General features: G+C 46.6%; 1 protein-coding gene across 51 annotated transcripts in view; it reads right to left on the bottom strand.

Moving 5' to 3' along the window:
- Positions 1–1,637: 1,637 nt before the first annotated feature.
- Positions 1,638–19,201, bottom strand: part of Akap13 (A-kinase anchoring protein 13) — a 305,582-nt gene continuing 288,018 nt past the window's right edge. For 31 of the 51 annotated variants that reach the window (XM_087655380.1, XM_087655382.1, XM_087655384.1 and 28 more), the window contains 8 exon segments: positions 17,008–17,202; positions 13,212–13,373; positions 12,373–12,443; positions 11,863–11,907; positions 8,969–9,019; positions 7,828–8,277; positions 6,509–6,839; positions 1,638–5,757 (listed from right to left, as the gene is read on the bottom strand). In XM_087655380.1, the coding sequence (XP_087511506.1) occupies positions 5,708–5,757; positions 6,509–6,839; positions 7,828–8,277; positions 8,969–9,019; positions 11,863–11,907; positions 12,373–12,443; positions 13,212–13,373; positions 17,008–17,202 (1,355 nt within the window). In that variant the 3' untranslated portion in view covers positions 1,638–5,707. 51 annotated transcript variants of the gene reach the window in all.

The raw sequence follows: 19,201 nt of genomic DNA, 5'->3' as shown, positions 1-19,201 counted from the left end.
GGAGGCACTCAGAGCTATGAGTTTTCCTCTTAGCACTGCTTTCATTGTGTCCCATAAGTTTGGGTATGTTGTGCCTTCATTTTCATTAAATTCTAAAACGTCTTTAATTTCTTTATTTCTTCCTTGACCAAGTTGTCATTGAGCAGAGCGTTGTTCAACTTCCATGTGTATGTGGGCTTTCTGTCATTTTTTTGTTGTTATTGAAGTCAAGCCTTAGTCCGTGGTGATCTGATAGGATGCATGGGATTATTTCTATCTTCTTGTGTCTGTTGAGGCCTGTTTTGTGGTGGATTATATGGTCAGTTTTGGAGAAGGTAACACAAGGTGCTGAGACATTTCCACTTCTAATGGCTCAGGAGCACCCTTGGATGGCAGAACATGTGTGTCTAAGAGGTACATTCCAGGCCCTAGTGCAGGACCCCTGGGATCTTATGTCTGCAGCTTGTTGCTATGCTCAGTTTGTTGTTGCTGTCAAGGAAATCTTAAGACCAGCAATGGCAACCTGCCTTCTCATTTGCAAGCTCTTCCTTCCCTGGATGTGTAGTCTTTGTGGTTTCCTCATGTCCCTTCCCCACTGTGGGGGCTGTGTGAAGCAGTCAAGCTGGCTTTTTAGGCAGAGCCTCTCTGAAGGTCCCTAATAGAAAACATGCTACTGGCTACCCTAGCCATGGGCAGTCCCTTGGGATAGGGACCTCCAAACAGCCATGGCCACGTTCACACATCAGGGTTGTGCTGTGGTGGAGGCCCTATGTCCAATGGTCGGTCCTCCCTTTGGGACCAGCAGGAGGGTAATCCTATAGAATGGCTATCCAGGGTTCTTGAAGCCCAGCGCTTTGTGTCTCTCCCCCTCACCCCCATTAGATTTGACCCAAGGACAAGAGTCTTGTTCATGGGAACCATTGTTCAAGATGAGAGTCTGCAATCAGACCCTCTGGGGTGGGACAGAGGAGCCAAGCTGGATGCTCGGGTGGGGGAGTAAGACAGCCAAAGGCAGTTGATGTGGAAAAGGGGTCAGTGTTCAGTGTTCAAGGGACTTGAAGGAGGAACGGTTATTGCTAAGGTTACAAATGCCTCTGCTAAAAAATGTATGCACTTCCAAGTTTATGGGCAGAGTGGGACCTTGGAGAGCCTGGCAGAGTATTTCTTTTGCTGGTTGTTAGGATCAAGGCAGCTGAGTTAGGATCCTAGGGAACTTTGCCCATGGCTTCTGTGCCACTAGATGGTGCCTTTCCTTAATGTCAAGAGGGACCAAAGAGCCTTGTAATTGATCTGCCTGGATGAGACTCATAGCGTCAGTAGGACAATAGGCCTGGGGCAAGCAGTCCAAGCTGTGTGTGTGGCCCAACCAGTCTAACCTGGCGTGTCCTTGCAGTGTTCCACGAGCACAGAGCCTGCTCCCCGAGGCTGAGACAACCAAGATGAAACATGCCGACAACATGGCAGCTTGAACCTTACTGTGCTGACTCTTAAGGTAAATGCCTCAGTGACCTGGGGGTCTGGGGCAAGCTCCTGGCTGTGCTTGATGTGGGAGGCCACTCCTCCTTACTCCCTGTTCCCAACAGCACAGAAACAGATGGCTTGCCAGGGTGGGGAGGTGAATACTCCACTCCCTTACCACAAATACATCCCGGCAGAGGTCAAGATTTCAAAGGACATTTATTATTTCTGAAAGGTCTGAGGGGGACTTTACAAGACTCGGAAGCCAGTAACTACAAAGGATGATAAATAAAATACAAAGCCAGTATGTTGTGGCAAATTTCCAGAAAACACACTGAAAATCTTTACAGTTCAGAACTGCTTCACTTTATACATAATTACAAATTACTATACAGCGCTTGGGTTGAACCCGACTTTTTACTTAATAGGCTTAGTACAGAAATGTTCATACAGCATTTGGAGACAACAAGAACAGAGGTATAGGTGTATCCTGCCCACCTTCTGTACAGCCTAGGCCTCAGGGGCAAACCTGAGACGAACCCGCTGGGTTAGGCCCATCCCAGCAGGTGGCAACCAAGGCAGGGCAGCTGAGGCTGGGAGGGTTCTAAGGCATAGGTTCTGTGCTTCCTGCAGAGGCCCTCTGGGGTCTGTGGCAGTAGCAGCACCTGCCTGGTTTCTCCACAGGGCACACTTGCGGTAGTGGGGGCCACCCACTTTATACCTTAGTTGAGATGGAGAAGTAACTCAGGACCTGTCAATCATTTGACAAATTAAATCCCGTGAGTGCAGGAAAAGGCCTCTGCCACCCCTCCCTGCTCACTTTATGGCAGCATTAGAACACTTTACATTTCTCCACCCGGCCAGCAGGCAGCAGACTCCAAAGTCTAGTTAACTAGGAATGTTAGGCTACATGAAAGAAAACAGGGAGCCGAAACTGAACACACTGTGCCCTTGTTCTCTGCAGCGATGGCCGGGGTGTGTGTGTGTGTGTGTGTGTGTGTGTGTGTGTGTGTCACTGCTGTGTGTGTGTGTCACTGCTGTGTGTGTGTGTGTGTGTGTGTGTGTGTGTCACTGCTTCACTTAAGGGCACCCATGCAGGTGTCCAGACAAGGAAGCCCACACTTCAGGACTGTCTTCTGGGTACAGGTCAAAGGCAACTTAAGTCCAATGAAATACCAAGAGCCTTGGCAAAAACAATGGGTGAGGTCACAGAGCCTCAGGGACAGGAAGAGACCTTACAAACTCATATGGAGAGGAGGACTCTGGGCAAACTCTGGTCTGTGGGCCAAGGTCTGTCCTTTACTAAGCCTGTGTGTACTCATGCTACCCTGAAGGGATCAACACACCTGAACTTACTGCTGTGAGGGAGGCTGGGAAGAACCAGCAAGGGGTGGGCGGAACTAGCCAAGGGCAGCGCTAGTGGTGTGACCCTCAAAAGACTCAGTTCGTACCTTCTGAAAAAAAAAAAAAACCAATCAATCATGGTGAGGGCTTCCTCCCTGCAGGAACTTCCATGAGAGCATGGTGGGGTCATGCTGGCGGGTCTTTATCCTAACCCTCTCCATCCTCTAAGGAAACCGTTACAGATTTGATTGTCTCAAAGATGAAGCCAGCTGATGAGAGGTCATTTAAAGTGCACATGTCACCCAGATGGGACGACAGCTACTGAGATGATTATAATTTTTGAGAGAAGATACAATCTTTCAGAAAGTTCACTGGATTACACAAGGCTGGGGTCAATTTCCACCTGTCCCCCAAAGCAATAATTTCTTTAGCTTGATATAAAATCATGATTTCTCAGAATGGGGAACAGGACAGGACACAACCTGGTCCCTAGAAAACCACCCTTCTCATATTAGAGACTCCACAGAAGGCTGTTGACTCAGCCACAGCAGTCTTTGGGGTCCTAAGCAAGAGCACAAGCAGCAACTCCCCAAGCGTGACAGACTTCTGAGGGGACCAGGTGGTGCAGGCAGGTGAAACAGTTCTTGGCAAATGGTTCTCTTCCCGGAGGAAGCTGGGCAGCCTAGGGGCACTCAGTGGATGCTGTCTTGATTTTTAAGGCCTCCCAACTGTCACTGACCATTGTTTTGGGGAATGTGGATAGAAGTAAAACTGGTTTTTAAAAACAACCAAAGCAAGCAAAACACAACATAGCTGGTTGGGTGTAGAGGGAACTGGGGCAGGCCATCCTAGGTTGCACAGTGGCTCACTGTGTGGGTCAGAGTGAACCTGGAGGCGGTCACTGGCCTCCTGCACAGGGAGGAGGGCAGGACTTGGTTTGATTTTCTGTCAGATCTAGGTGGGAGTCAGGCTCTTCCCCTAAGTGGAAGTGCTTGGCTGTGGAAGGAAGGGCACATTCCCCCTGAAGAGGCTGTTCAGAGGCAGGGACAAGGCCAACCAGCCAAACCCTGTGGTGCACTGAGGCACAGCAGGCTCTACTGTGACAGCTGGAGAAGTCATAGCTGGACTTGGAGAAGGAAGTGACTAACTTCTTGCTGTTAAGGTGCTTGAGGGAAGTATACACCATAGTTTTAGTAGAAAAAGAAACACCCAACCAACGAAACAAAACCCCACCCAGCTTTAAAGAGCCAAACCAACCTTGTCAAAGAGAGGTAAAAGTAGCCAATGGGGCAACTTTAAAAATCTCCAAAAAAGAACAAACGTTCCTTATAAAAAAAAATGGGCATGGGACAGAAGGGCGCAGCTCCCATCTAACCTCAGTTTCCCTCAGGACCTTCATGCACTTGCGGAGACATTTCATTTTCTGTACTGAAAAGATGGTTTAAACTGCTGGGCCAGTACTGGTTCACTTTCAGAATAAAATAAAACACAAACACAAAATAAATAAAACAAATTTAGGCTAAAAAATTTAAACCAGGACTCTTCCAAGTAAACTGAAAGATCTGTCCCTGCAAGACCAGCTCGCAGGTCATCAACAAGCACCAAGTTACAGGTTTGTTTCTGCACAACGCTTCTGAGGGCAAAACCAGGAACTGAAGGCCACGTGTGAAGCCCAGACCTTAGTGTGTCCCTCCCGGGGAGTAAACGAGCCTTGGAGGGAACATTACCAATGAACTGTCCTGCACACACGAGCTGGTGAAGGCCTCAAGCATGCACAGATCAACGCATGGAGACAGAGGGCGAGAGGAGAGACAAGCAGCACTTGACAGCTTCAAGGGTAAGAAGAGCGCAACCAAGCAAACTGCATCTGAAAACCGTATGTGAGGAGGACCTGTGGCTGAGGGGCGTGCACACAGCCATGCCTCAGGGCCAGCTCCCTTCTTGGTATTGGCAAAACCACTAGAAAGACTTAACTCCTGAACTGGAACCTACTTTTCGTCAGTAATCCCAGAGAAGCCTCAGGGCGAGACCCAGGCAGGTGGCTGGGAGCATTAACAGGCTACACACTTTCCCATAGCGAGGTCCAGTAACAACTAGAAAATGTCATACTGGGGACAGTGGTGAAGAGTCCCCTCTACTTCCTTTGTGCCCAGAGCATGTAGACAGGCATCTAGGGCAGGCAGTATATTTCTTCCTGATCTGATTATGAAGTCAGAGAGCTCAGCCTAGAGTGTGGAGAAGATACAGGCACTGCAGACTATGCTCGTCCGTGCACATCAGGCCTCTTGCTGTTTCACAAGTGTTTGTTGTTCTTCCTGAAAGGAAATGAGGAATACATACAGAGATGGGTGGTGTGTGCACAGGGACCATTTCAAGGGACCCAGTCTCAGAGGACCACAGGGTGCCACCTGGTCAGTAGATGCTTGCCCTTGGGCTAAGCTCTCCTGATGTTTGAGAAGAACTGTGTACACAGCTGTGTGCTCCATGTGTCCATGAAGACGGTCACTGTACACAAAGTTGGCACTATCTGCTCCTTGACTCTGGTTGGATTCCCCCAAATACAAGGCAGAGCTGCAGACCTCATTTGGAAAAACCCTCTGAGCTTTTGGGAAATCCCGACATGTCTCAAACTCTTCTATACTTCTAGGGTCACTACCTTCAGTGTAACACCTGAGTGAGGCCAGGCCCACCCAAGCCCTGGGCAGTCACGGGTTACAGCTGAAGTGGAGTCTGAGTGTCCGTCCCCACCCCCCACACAGGTGCTGCTCCTTCTTGTCCAGGACCTGGGGTAGCTCAGGAGGACTGGACGCTGAGGGGCAGTGGGCGTCCAGTGTAAGAGACTTGTGCACAGGGGCAGCAGGAGTGCCCCGGCAGCTCCACTGTCAGGTCAGGGTTGGAAGGCAGCTGCCCTGGCAGAGGAAATGGGTCAACAGAAGATCTCTTCACCCTCTGCTGGTACTTCTGGAGCAGGACCATCTGCAACCGTGAAACCAAGAGTAAGAATAAGGCCCTTCTGACGTCACTTCCTACAGGTTTCTATGCTGCAACACGTAACTGGGGTTCTTGGCACATACTAGTGTTCATGTTTGTGACTAGGCCTAAGAAACAGAAATCTCCCTCCCACACAGAAGAGAGCGCTCAGTCCTAATGTGAAGGCACAGCACAGGACCCAGGACAATGTGAAGTACAAACAGGGAGGCTCCATGAGCTCCGTTAGAGGAGCTCTCAGCTGCAGTTTCTAACTTCTCCTGGGGACATGAGAAGTTAGAGACTCCTCCATCTAAAGGCTCAACACCCAGGCTTGCTGCTGTCATTGCTTTCCTAGGCCTAGCACAGCAGTGAGGGCTGGAATGACCTGTAAGGGTGGTACTCTGCCTCAGGCATCTGTCCAGCCCTTGCACAAGCATGTTTTCCACGAGTCCCCTGTGCAGGGATGCCAGAGGCCTACTGTTATTCTGGAGTCAGGCTCTCTCACTGAGCCGGAGCTCACCAATGCACACTCACTTGTGGGTGAGCTGATGGATCCTCCTGCCTCTGTCTCCCATCTCTGGAGAGAGAATTCAGGTCCTTATGCTTGAATGGCAACTACTTTACCACATGGGTCATCTCTGAGATCCCTGAACAAGCATTCTTGGCAAGCAGGCTTGGTGGGCAGTAGCCAGCTTGACCGCTGTACACTTGAATTGTGGGTTTTTTCAGCCCATCACCACCCTTTCTGACAACTCACCACCAGGCTGAGTGCGGCTTCCTTTGCTCTTCTTTTTCTTCTCCTTCTTTTCCTTTGGCTTAGATAATCCAAAGAGTCGGGTGGAAGTGGAGGTGCTGGACGGGGCCTGGCTCTGCCCCTCTGGTACTTTTGTTTGGCTGGCTGAGCTCAGTATATGGAAAGGCCCCTTATCTTTCTGTGTCCGAGAGATGCTGTTCCTTTTAGGAGACACTGAGAGTTCTGAGTCCAGTGAGCCCGATTTGGTTATAGAAGGTGTAGACAGCAAGGAGAACTCATCCGAATTGGGCAAGAAGGACGGGACCCGCATCAGTCTGCCATGTTTATTTGAAACCTGCACATGTACAAGAGAAGGCATTTAAACCAGAAGCCACCAGCATCTTGGTGGTACATTCTAAAGAACTGACAGTAACACCCCACCCTTGTCAAAGTCCTGCTGATCTTAGTAGGACTGAGTGGATCCACCCTTCTGATGGTAAATGCCACAGAGCCACCTGCTCCTAGCTCAGTGTTTGAGAGGCTCTCCTGAAGGCACATTGTCCCTGACTGTGGGAGGCATCACTTCAGTTTTCTTTCATTGTCCAAGGTCAATTAAAGGGCAGTATGAGCACAGTTTTAAAAGACAGTGAGATGTGCACACTCCCAAGCCATTTATCTACTTCCAGGGTCCATGTTCCTGGGGCAATCAGATTATCCCATTTACAGTAACATCAGAGGCAGCATATTCAATGACAGAGAGCCTTCCTGAACAAGCAGCAGCTGCACAGAAAAGAGAGAGTGCAACAGCATCAAACAATTCAGGCATTATACAGAGTGCAGCTGACTAGAGTTCCTTGCCCAAGATACATCATCTGTGCACAAGAGAGGTGACCACCTTCTACCGCTTGCTGGGCTCTTCCATGTCACTGACCCCTGCTGATCCTCTGAACAGACCCTTTATCTTGTAGCAGAGCTACTCACTGCTGACTCCTGGCAGGCATGTCGGTCAAGGGCCATTTCTCCTCGCTATGCTTTCTGTTTGTAGCGACACATGCCTGACTTACCATGTGCTACACAGGACAAGGCCACTCTCAGGCTTCCATTACCTTCTCTGTGCTATACTCCCAACATCTCTGCCACCCTCCTCAATCTCCTGGAGTGAGACTCATCTCCTCCCTGAGTCCAGGGTAAAGCAAAGCTGCGTTCAGCACAGATTTCTCTTCTGATTACTTTCATGTGACTCTCAGGGAAGGATGCCTATAGTCGCCCTCCATCACTATCTGGTCTTCACAGTAGAAGCCCTCTCCTCCCTGTCTCGTGGCCTAGCACAGGCTCTTGGGTACCTGGCAAAGGTCCTGCTCCATCTGCCTCTGGCTGAGCCGCTCTGCATCCCTCTTCAGTTGTTCCTGCTCCCGTTCCAGCTGTTTCTGGGCAGCCCGTAGTCTCTCTAGATCACACTGGTAAGTGCCCTTCTTCTGCTGGAGCTCTTCGCGGTCCCTCTCCAGGTCCTGCTGCCTACGACGGACTGTCTCTTCCCGCTCAGCCAGCTTGGCCTCTCGGTCTCGAAGCTCCAGCTCACGGGCCTCCCACTCACGTTCACGTCGTCGCTTTTCCTCCAGGTGCTGTGCCTGCTGCTTCTGCAGGTTGGCCAGGTCCTGGCGCTGCTTCTCCAGGCTCCGCTGCTTCTCCTGCTCAATGAGAGAGCTGGGGCGGGATGCACTCCTTGTGAGTACCTTCTCTGTCAGCACCAGCTTCTGGTCCTCAATGTAGCTGTCTTGTTGTAGCACAACACCCTGTCATGGCATAGGGAACAGTCATGGAATGGAGGTCTAGGAGAAAAGCAACCTCCAGGTCCCGCCCTGACCCCACTCTAGGAGCACTGGGACAGAATGACTCTCCCCGTATGTTTTAAGGGTTTGGTCTTTATATTTCAATTTATCTAGTATGTGCAAGCATGCATGTGCCAAAGGTAGCATGTGGAGGTCAGAGGACAACGAGTGGGAGTCAGATCTCTCCTTCTACCATGTGGGTCTTGAGGAATGGGCTGAGGTTGTCAAGGCAGGCATGTTACCCTGCTGAACCACCTCATTAGTCATAGGCATACGTTTCCTGAAACTCGTGATACTATGGGGTGGGATGAGTGTGTGTGTGTTGTATAGGAGGGAGAAGGTAGGAAGGAGACAGGTAAACTCTTCAGGAAAGAAAGGGAACAGAATAAGGACTGTCCCTGGGAAGTACTGAAGTGCCTGAGAGCCACTCTATACAAATACCAGAGAGGAATAAGGAAGGGCTTTCTAAGGTGAGACAGCCTCCGGGGAAGGAAGGCCCCACACGCCATAATGTCTTCATTTCCTTAATTGGAAGCCTATCTTCATAGGCTTATTTATCAACACAAAACTCACAAGCCCCAGAGACTGAGGCCGACAGAATGTCTGGGCTGTGTTCTCAAAGGAGCAAGCATATAGCTGGAGATGGCACACATACCTGCAGCATGGTAAGGAGCTCGTGGAGGTGCACAATGCTCTGGACAACCTGCTAGCAAAGGAATAAACATTCATTTCAGTGTTTCTGAGCGCCCGAATCTACCACATCACATGGTCACATCGTTAGAACACAACACAAATTACATTTTAACGAAATCTTTGAAAACTGAAAGAACCAAGAGTAACTGAGTGCAAGCAGCCAAGATTAATGATATGTGCATGTGCACATGTGTATTCCCCTATAAAAGGTACTACACAAAGCTTCCACTTCATAAAATGATTAACATAAAAATAGTACTTAGCCAAAGTTAAAAAAATTCCCTTAAAATTTATATTAATTTTATGAATGATCAAAGCCAAAGGAAACATGTTCAATTAACTTCTCTAAGAAAACTGTCATTTCTGGAAAACTTAAAAAGTTAGCAACCTTGGCTCATACATAAACTTCACCAAAATACAATGTAGCCCATTGAAATTACAAGTGTAAGAGCTGGAGAGATGGCTCTTTAGAGCATTGGCTGCTCTTCCAGAGGACCTGGGCTCTATTCCAAATGCCCACATGACAGCTCGCAACTGAGTAACTCGGTTCAGGGATACACTGCCCTCTGCTGGCCTATGCAGGTACTACATGTAGGTAGTTGCAAGTAGTTCACAAACTTACATGTAGGCAAAGCTTCCACACATATACAGTAAAATAATAAGAAAGGGGGCTGGAGAGATGGCTCAGTGTTAAGAGCACTGACTGCTCTTCTAAAGGTCCGGAGTTCAAATCCCAACAACCCACATGGTGGCTCACAACCATCTGTAATGGGATCCGATGCCCTCTTCTGGTGTGTCTGGAGATAGCTACAGTGTACTCACATACATAAAATAAATAAATAAATAATAATAAAAAACCCCTGACAACAAAATAATAAAAAGGAAAAAAATCCCATAAAAGACCTAGAAGAAAATAAAAGGGAAAATAAGAAATATAGTTCAGAAACACAAATTATCAATTTATAAAAGAAATACAAATAGCCAATTACATAAAACATTAAAAAGTATTCAGGGGCTAGAAGTATACCTCAATGCTTGAGGCTCTGGCTTCAAACCACATTGTACAGGTACACAAATCAAAAAATGTTATCTGAAACTATCAAGCCAACCAAGTGCCAATTTAAAGATGGTAGCCCTCAATGCTGCACAGAGAACCGAGGACAGAGGTGCCTGGCTGGATACACTACCCCATGTCATGCAGTAATAAGGCATGGCAGGGAGAACAGAAGAGCTGTGTAACAAATGCAATGTGCAAAAGAAGTAGAGAAGGATTAACCACCAGACAGATTCAATTCAACTGTAGGACGGGACAGAAGTAATTAGGATGCACCTGTCCCTCAGCAGGCCTTGCTACTGTGCCTTGGGAAAATGGCACTGGGGCATTGAGAGACCTCTGGACGGTCTAACTTGGGAAGATATAACAGTCATTGCTCTTCAATGATGCCTGGATTTAGATGACTTATGTTATTAGTCTTCACATTTTTCTTTTTATAATACTTAAGCTTCCTTCCGAGAAACCTTTCTTATCGCTCACATTATAACAGGGGGCACAAAAACCTGCTGACTGCAGCTGGCTGTCACAGGGTGAAAGCCAGACACACTATTTCCCACCAGACTCCTTCCCTAAACACAGAGAACTTCCTTTCCTGCAAGACAGCCTGGTGTCCTCCCTGTGGGGAAATCAGATCCTGGGGTGAGGTGTGTGTTGCTCCTTGTCTCCCTGGAGCCTGCTGTCACCAAGCCCTGCCCCTGAGACAGATTCAGAGAGGAGCAGCAGCCCACAGGGCCTTGGCCCAGGTTATAGCACGGCAGTCCTTCAGCAAACTCCTCAAGCAACAAACAAAACAACATCCTCTGGATTTTTGCAGGGAGCAAGGGGAGGAGGAAGTAGTTCACAATTTCAAAACAAAACTCTCAGGGGTTTAAGATAATATAATAAATGCAACAACAAGAAAGAAGGAAAGACAAGGAATAGCTTTGAAAAACACCCTAAAAAGGCATGGGTTCAAGTGTGCAGAACACACAGATGCAAGGCTCAGCACCAGCACTTGTCGGGAAGACAGCAGCGACCCTGAAACTGATTCCGACAGGCCTCTGGGGCGGGGCTTAGTGACAGCAGGCTCCAGGGAGGCAAGGGGCGGCACACAGCCCACCCCAGGCCACCAGGCTCTCTTGCAGGAAAGGAAGGGTTGCAAGAGGCAAAGTCAGCTAGGATAAGAACTTACTGAGAGAATTCGCTTCAAATTTAACCCCCATACTCCAGACTCGTGGCCCCTAGGATTTCTGTATTACAGGAAAAGCTGCTACAAATTCTACCTAGTGGGCACTGACTGATGCTAGGGGGGCTCCCCAGCTCTTGTAAAGACAAGGTTGGACAAAAGCAAAAGGCATCAGAAGAAAAGAAAATCTTCCTTTCCTTTCAGCGGTGGCACACAACCTTTAATCCCAGTATTCAGGAGGCAGAGGAGGGCAGATCTCTGAGGTCACAGTGAATTCCAGAACAGCTAGAGCTACATAATGAGACTCTGTCTCAACAAACCCCACTAACCCAACCCATCCCATCCCAACCCAACCCAACAAAAATATCAACCAACCAACCAACCAACCAACCAACCAACCAACCAACCAACCAAGAAACAAAACAAAACAAAAAAGGTAAAATAGAAGAGTCAATCAGAGAGTTCTTCATTCATAGGATATAACGTTCTGGCAAAACATCAGGACAGTGGCTTAAGCCAAGAGATGGACAACTATACTCTCAGTTACTCATTTTATTAGCTATAAGATACATATAATGGGAAAACAAAAGTATTCTTAATCCAATAAATATTCTAAAACCGCTCATAGAATCCTTACCTCACTGTTTCTTTTAAGCATAAATACCAGGTTAGCATTTCCACCCTATAAAACAACAAAAAAATGCATAAAAAAACAAACGAAAATTTTGATGTAAAAACTATACTCAATATAACTAAAAAGTTACATTGTACTTCTGGCTTTCCTTCTTTTCTACCACAGTATCCCCACAGAGGGCATGAAGAGAAGTTGAACTGGTTTTTAACTAAAAAAAAAAAAAAAAACCCATTATAGGGTCAAGATGGTTTGTAGTCACCGAGCAAGCCATTTAATGGAGCTGGTCCTGCTAAGGCAGAGTGGAATTGGGTGAAAAGAACAGTCTAAGCCAGGGGGCCTAATTAATATGGGCCTCTCAATTGTATGGTTTGCTCTAAGAATGCACTTTCCCTAGTAATCAGTAGAATTTCATTGAGTGGTAACCCAATATCTGAGGCAGATCAAGAGGAAATTTTTCAAAAGGTAATGAACTGAAAGGAGGTGCCCACAGGTTCATGGGTCTGAAACTCATACCTTTTTCAGGCCACTATCAGATTCTGTTCTCCTAAGATCTTGGCCATCATCACCCTCTTCTTTCTCACCTCCTAAATAAAAAAAACAAACAAACAGATATGCTTAAAGTTGTAGGCAAGGTGAGCCAAGAAAACAATAGAGTTTAGGGGCATTAATAATTCCGAATCCTATTAATATTGAAAATAAAAAAAGACCAGGAAGCCACTCAGTAGCATAGCCATTATTCACAGCTTCACTAATGGAGAAGCAGGAAAATGAAATCCCAAACAAAGCACAAGCACAGCTTAGCAACCCTTACTTGATGCTTGGGGCCAGAGAGTCAGAGGGTAAGGATTTTTGAACACAAGTAATAAGGAAACATGTGGAAGATGGGACTTTGGTCCAGACACAGAGTTACTGGCGGACTCATACAAACCTTAACACAGTGCCCAGAGATGGCGGTATACAATATTTTGAGCATGCTGTGTCCCTACTGAAACTTTTTTTTGTTGTTTTTCTTTTTTTTCGGAGCTGGGGACTGAACCCAGGGCCTCAAGTGTTCTACCACTGAGCTAAATCCCCAACCCCTACTGAAACTTTTCAAGTGTGGAGTTCCCAACTGTGACCTGTCAGCAAGTTTTGGACTCTGCAGCAGTTTGGACTTGAACTTTTCAGATTAGAGATGCTCAAGGCCTCTGGCTAGAGTTGGCTTAGCTGAGGAACAACGACGAGAAGCTTACAGTCCCAGGAGAACATGATGAATCCCTGCGTGCTGAAGACTCTCGTAAAGACAGTTACTGACGAAGGGACAGAGGACAGAGCTATCAGTGCGAACTACAAAGGAATGCTGGATGGCTTACCTTTGGAAGCATTCAGCTGATGACAGTCAAATCCTCCAAAGGTCTCTGCTCTCCGGGGCAAAGAAATGGGCCCAGCCATGACTTCCTGCTCAACAGGGCTGCTGATGGGCTGCCCAAGTGTGCCACCAAGGCTTCCACTCACCAACCCCTGAAGGATTTCCACTGGAAAAAAGCCAACAAAACACTCAGCTGGGTTATCTACCTTTCTCCCACCAAGAGGAAACGATATTATGGCAACAGACTGGATCAGACTGGATCAGGAAACCCCAAAGCATGGGGCACCACACAGCTTTAGTTGGGCTCTACTGGAAACCGAGAGACAAATGTCACCTCTACTACCTCGGGCCTGACACATCTGTAAGGGGACAGGAAGGCAGAGCAATTTACTGTGAGGAGAATAGTTTCTGGAGTGGTTTCAAGGTAGCTAAAAGGACTGAAGAAGTGAGCCAGTTTGAGAACAGCAAGTAAAACAGGCTGGGTTTGCTCCTCTGACAGCAGGTAGACTCCAGGGACAAAACACCCTAAGATTTGGCATCTTCCAGTGCAACCCTTAACTGTTAACTGGAGATCGTCCCTCGGCCAGGCCCGTGGAGAAGCTAGAGAGCAGTGAACAGGAACAAAAGGGGTGGACCAGAAAGGAGGGCCAGAGGGAATCAGAGGCACAAAGAAAAATCTTAACAAGCATCAAAATTTTAATAATGTATTAAAAACAATAATAATAGAAAAATAGATGTTTAGTATTTTTGGGAAACAGGGTCTTACTATGTAGACTAGGCTGACCTTGAATTCATAGAGATCCACCTGCCTCTGCCTCCTGAATGCTGGAATTTGAGTTTGACCCAAAGCCCAGCAAGAAATATTATAGAAAGTAAAAATTTCAAGGAAAAAAATGATCTGAAGTCAAATCTCATATAAAGAAGAGGCAGAAAACAGGAATATCTGTAGATAATTAGAATACACCAGGAAGATGTTTCCATTGAATAAACTAGATAAACATTGAGGACATGACGCAAAGCACAAAAGCACATAAGTCAAAACAGAAAACCAAACTGGTGTGGCAGCAGCTCTGCTAGCTCAGCTTAGGAGCCCGAGGCGGCAACACGTAGACAGGCCAGCATGGTCTCGGAACAAGGCCTAAGCTGAAAACAAAACAGAAAAACAAAGGAAAGAAACTAGGAAGGTAGACAAGTCAAACTCAGAGCTGGCAGGAAAAATAATCACAGAAAGGAAAGCTGAATTAGCCTGTAAGAGCAATGTACCCACAGAAGATGGCACACAGGTGAAGGATTATTAAAAGTGACAAATATTGATCCTAGGCAAGAAAGGAACAAACTACCTTGAAGAAAAAACAAAACAAAAAAACCAAAACAAACAAACAAACAAACAAAAAAAACCCAAAGAGAGAGCAGAGAGGATACAGAGAACTACAACTCAAGAACGTGTTCCTGAAGTTGCAGATATCTGTAACCATATTATTAAACAGACAGCAATCCCCACAAGGACCATATGGCATACTTTATAAAAGCTTTGGACTGAAAAAACACCCTTTGGTCATCTAGGCAAGAAACATGTGACTTATATGGAGAAAGTGAAACTGTTACCAGCCCCTGAGCATGATGGGAAAAACGATGTGACCTGAGAGTAATTAATATACTCAGGTATGAAAATACTAGCTAAAGATTTCATATCCAGAAGATCCTTTGAAATCAATAATGGAGTCAGAAATATTATTTTGATGGGCCTTTGAGGACACTGACCTAAACATGGGGTTCTATAAGCATGTGCCTAAACTATGCGTCAGGCTAGGAGCAGCGTGCACATGCATGGTTACAGACCCACGTGTAAGTACTTGAGAAGGGATGGATACGGGAGATATCCAATATAAGAACTGTTGGTAAGAATACCAGTATCACTCTTATACTAGCACCAGTGTTAAAGCATGACTGGGACATTGATAAAGGATATGCCTTTAAATGTATTTTTAATTAAAAACATCTCTCTCTCTTTCTTTCTCTCTCTCTCTCTCTCTCTCTCTCTCTCTCTCTCTCTCTCTCTCTCTCTCTCTCTTTGTCTCTGTGTGTGTGTGTGTGTAGGAGGGGGGAGACAGTGTGGAGGCCCCTTTTAGTATGTGGCTTCTGGGAATTAAATTCAGGTCATTAGGCTTTACAGCAAAGCGCCTTTACCTAAACTAAGGCATCTTATCGAGCCAATAGATTACGGGCATCCCTGAGAAAGGCTATCCACATGTGGAAAGGAGACAAGCATAGGTAAGTGATAAGGTTCTAAAAATAAAAAAGGCAACCTGTAATGTGTAGTTCAATCAGCTACCTCCACACGCTCTAGCTCAATCCACTGAAAAGGACAGCACAGTAAGGACTAAAAACCTCACAGCAGCCATTATATTATCCCTGGTGCCTAGACTGTGATCTTAAAACATTTTTCACTAAAGGGGACCAGAAGTCTTGAAGGAATGAATGGATCACCAAACAACCAAGGATCCCTTAACTCCAGGAAGCAAGCTCTGTACTGTGGCCATGCCACAGACTTAGAAGACATAGGAGTGGGGGACACTGAACTTTAAATGAGGTTGGGAACTGCTCAGAGATCTAGAACCCATGAACCCACAGTAAGGTTATTTGGGGCTGGGGACTGATCACAAGGTCCCTTGCGCATGCAGAGCTCTACCTCTGAGCTACAACTGCAGCCTCGTGACATGTGTACAACGTAGTGCAGGTCCTGGCAGAGGACTCACACAAACAAGTCTATTATCTTGAAAACTGGCAGACAAAGGAGGACAGCCTTCCCCTGCAGCATTCAGCCCTTTATCCCATAATTCCAATTCTGAAGAAAAAGGACTACCTAGGGCCTGATGCTCGCTTCCCTGGGAAAGAAACAGTACCACAGGAACGTACATTATCAAACTAATCAAGTCTGAATAACTCCGCTTCTGAAACCAGCTGTGATCGAAGGATCTAGAGGACAGAAGGGCCATATGGAAAAATCCAACCCACGGCTCAAAAAGCTCAGCTACGCCAAGGATGAAGTACAGGGCAAGCATGGGGATGGGGCTTGTAGACGGCTCAGCAGACATGCAATGACAGTTTTATGCCAACTTGACACAAACTAGACTTTTTTGAGAGGAGGGCCCCTAAATTGAGAAGATGCCTCCATGAGATCGGGCTGTGGGCAAGCCACCAAGCAGCACCCCTTGGTGGCTTCTGCATCAGCTCCTGCCTCCAGGCTCCTGCCCTGACTTCCTATGAGGATGAGTGGTGATATCGAAGTGTAAACCAGACAAACCCTCTCCTCCCCAGCTTGCTTTTGATCATGGTGTTTCCTCACAGCAATAGTAACCCTAACTAAGACAGCAGGTCAAGGCATTTACCATGGGGCCATGCCTGATGACCTAAGTTTGATCTCTGGGATATACGCGGTGGCGAGAACAGACTCCCCAAGCTGTCCTCTTACTTTCATGTGTACATCTCGGGATGTGTATTCCCACACATGTGCACAGTAAATACCTTAACCTTACTTAAAAAAATAAAGACAGGAAGAAGGGGAAATATTTAAGGGATTGGGGAAGCTGCTCCTGACAGCAGGAAGTTAAGTATGATGGGGAAATGCAAAGGCTTTCAGGGGATCTGACACCTTTTATTTCTTAGCTTGTGCAGTGGTTATTAGGATAACGTTTACTTGACACTTCACTACACTGATACTGCGAAGTTTCTGTACTGGTGCTTTATCTATTAACACTGATAGGGGACATACGGAGGGGCTGGTGCTGTGTGTAAACTACCTTCGCTGATTGCACTTTTCATCAGCGGTCCTCCTTTGAGAGCCTCCTCTGTGTTGGAGCGGAAGAGCATTCTCGGGCTGTGTGTTGGGGAGCAATCCTCAGGTAAGGGAGTGCTGCACTCAGTCATGTCCCGGAAAATCATCTCCTTCTCTTCCAGCAAGAGGAGGATCTGCTGGTCCTTCTGCTGAAGTTGTTCTGCAGGACAAATGGAGAAACCACGTAACTTGTCTGGAGTCGTAGAGCACAAGATGACCGAGAGATGAGCGCCACCTTGTGGTGTATGGTGGTATATGAGGGAAGGGCCACCACAGGAAACGCATCCCATCCTGAGCACAGTATTGCCTCTGTATTTTGTAAAGCTGCCCACCACCGGTTCTGTCCTGTGAGGCGGCATTTCTGATGCAACTGCTCTACACTTTGTCTCTGCTCCTTTCCTGACTGTTTCTCTCTTCGCTACAGTCTCGCACTGGTGCCAAGTTCCTGCAACTGCTTCAACTACAGAATCTAAAGAGTTAATCCATCTTAGGTCTTTTCCTGCACCAATATTTATTCCCTCTTTCTGAAACATTCCACCTGTGCTGCCCTGCGGCTATCAGTTTCTTCCACAGGGCATTTTATGAGTCCTCTATCTGCAATGGGATGGCACAGCTGGACTGCCCTATATACCCTACACACTTTTCTGCTGGGGCTTGCATTCTCTTTCAGCTGCCTCCTGTATGCTGATAATCCCCAGAACCCTTAAACCTGCTGTATTTTCTGAAGGTCAGACCACTATCACGTGAGCATCTCAACCAAAAAGAGGGTACCATCAGGACAGCAGAAATTAATCTTCCAGCCGATTCACCTCCAGTTTACGGTTTATTCCTAGCACTGTATCTCCCAGGTTAGCCAGCTTGGTAAAGTGCTATCTTTGTCTATTCTGTCCCATTACTCACATACAGTTGTCTAGTTTTTTTTTTTTTAAATTTGTTCTTTGGCAATTTCATAAATGTATAAAGTGTATTCCTTTACCCTAATTTCTTTCCTACCTCTACTATCTGATCATAAGTCATTGGGATTCCTACAGCCTTGACTTTGCTCTTTTATTCTTTTGTGACTGAGTTTAACTATGATCACCATTGTGACCATGGGTTTGGAACTCACTGGAGTCTGATGAACTCCTCAATGGGGGCCCCTCCTCCCAATTCCATCAGCAGGGAGGGGTAGAGCCCCTATCCCTGCTTTACTCCCGGGGCCCACTGCAGGCATCCATAGGTGCTGTGGAGTGCGACTGTAGCCTCTGTGGCACGTCCAGCAGCCAACATTCATAGCCCTTCTCCCTGTCCTGGAGCTCTTGCATTTTTTCCAGCTCCTTTCCCACCACCATGCTCCCAGAGCCTCAGACAGAGTGGTGTAAATGTCGTGCTTAGGACTGAGCACTCAATTGTCACGAACTCATTCTCAGCATCTTGAACAGACATACATCTCTGGTTGAGGCTGGAAGTAGCATTTTGATTAATTAATCTTATTTCTTCATCCGTCTGCTTACCTACTCATCTCTCACTAACTTATCCTATGGATTTTCTAAGTGGTCCATTTCCAGAAGCACATCTACTTCCTCAAGCAATTCTCCTAAAACGGTTGAAAACAGTTACATTAAGAGTGTAGCACCCTGTTTGTTCCCTTTGAGGTCTCAGTTCCCATCGCTTGCCTTTTAGACCATCACTGACCCTTTAGACCACCACTCCTGGCAGACAGATTACGTTCTTTTCCATGTATCTATCCTTTGGAAGCAAGGTAATTTTTTTCCAGATGTAATTTATGCAGCAGGTTTTGTGAGACTTACAGAGGCAGAATGAGCATATGCCACATATTTTATATGGCCCACCAGACCAGTCTGTGGCTTGTCACTCATTCATATACTATTTGAGTAGTGGTTCCATCTAAGCAACTGCACAACAAATGTTAAGGCAGATTTCATCCTTGTCATCCTAATTACAGGCAAACAGACTTGATATTACGGGGGTCTAAAGGTAACCGTAACCAACCATTTCTTCTCCTCTCCTGTCCTTGGCGTTACTAAACTTTGTTCACTTAACTCCTGGCCTTATTTCTACACAAAGTAGTTTTTAAAAAACTTAACTAATATATAGTAAAACAAGAAGACTACCAGGCTCTACTGTTTAACGAGAGAAAGTGTAGTATCAGAACTCTA

This window comes from Rattus norvegicus, chromosome 1, assembly GCF_021556685.1.
Source record: "Rattus norvegicus strain SHRSP/BbbUtx chromosome 1, alternate assembly SHRSP_T2T, whole genome shotgun sequence".
Lineage (NCBI taxonomy): Eukaryota > Metazoa > Chordata > Mammalia > Rodentia > Muridae > Rattus > Rattus norvegicus.
Note: the sequence above shows the minus strand (reverse complement) of the source record. Positions and strands in the feature narration are given on the sequence as shown.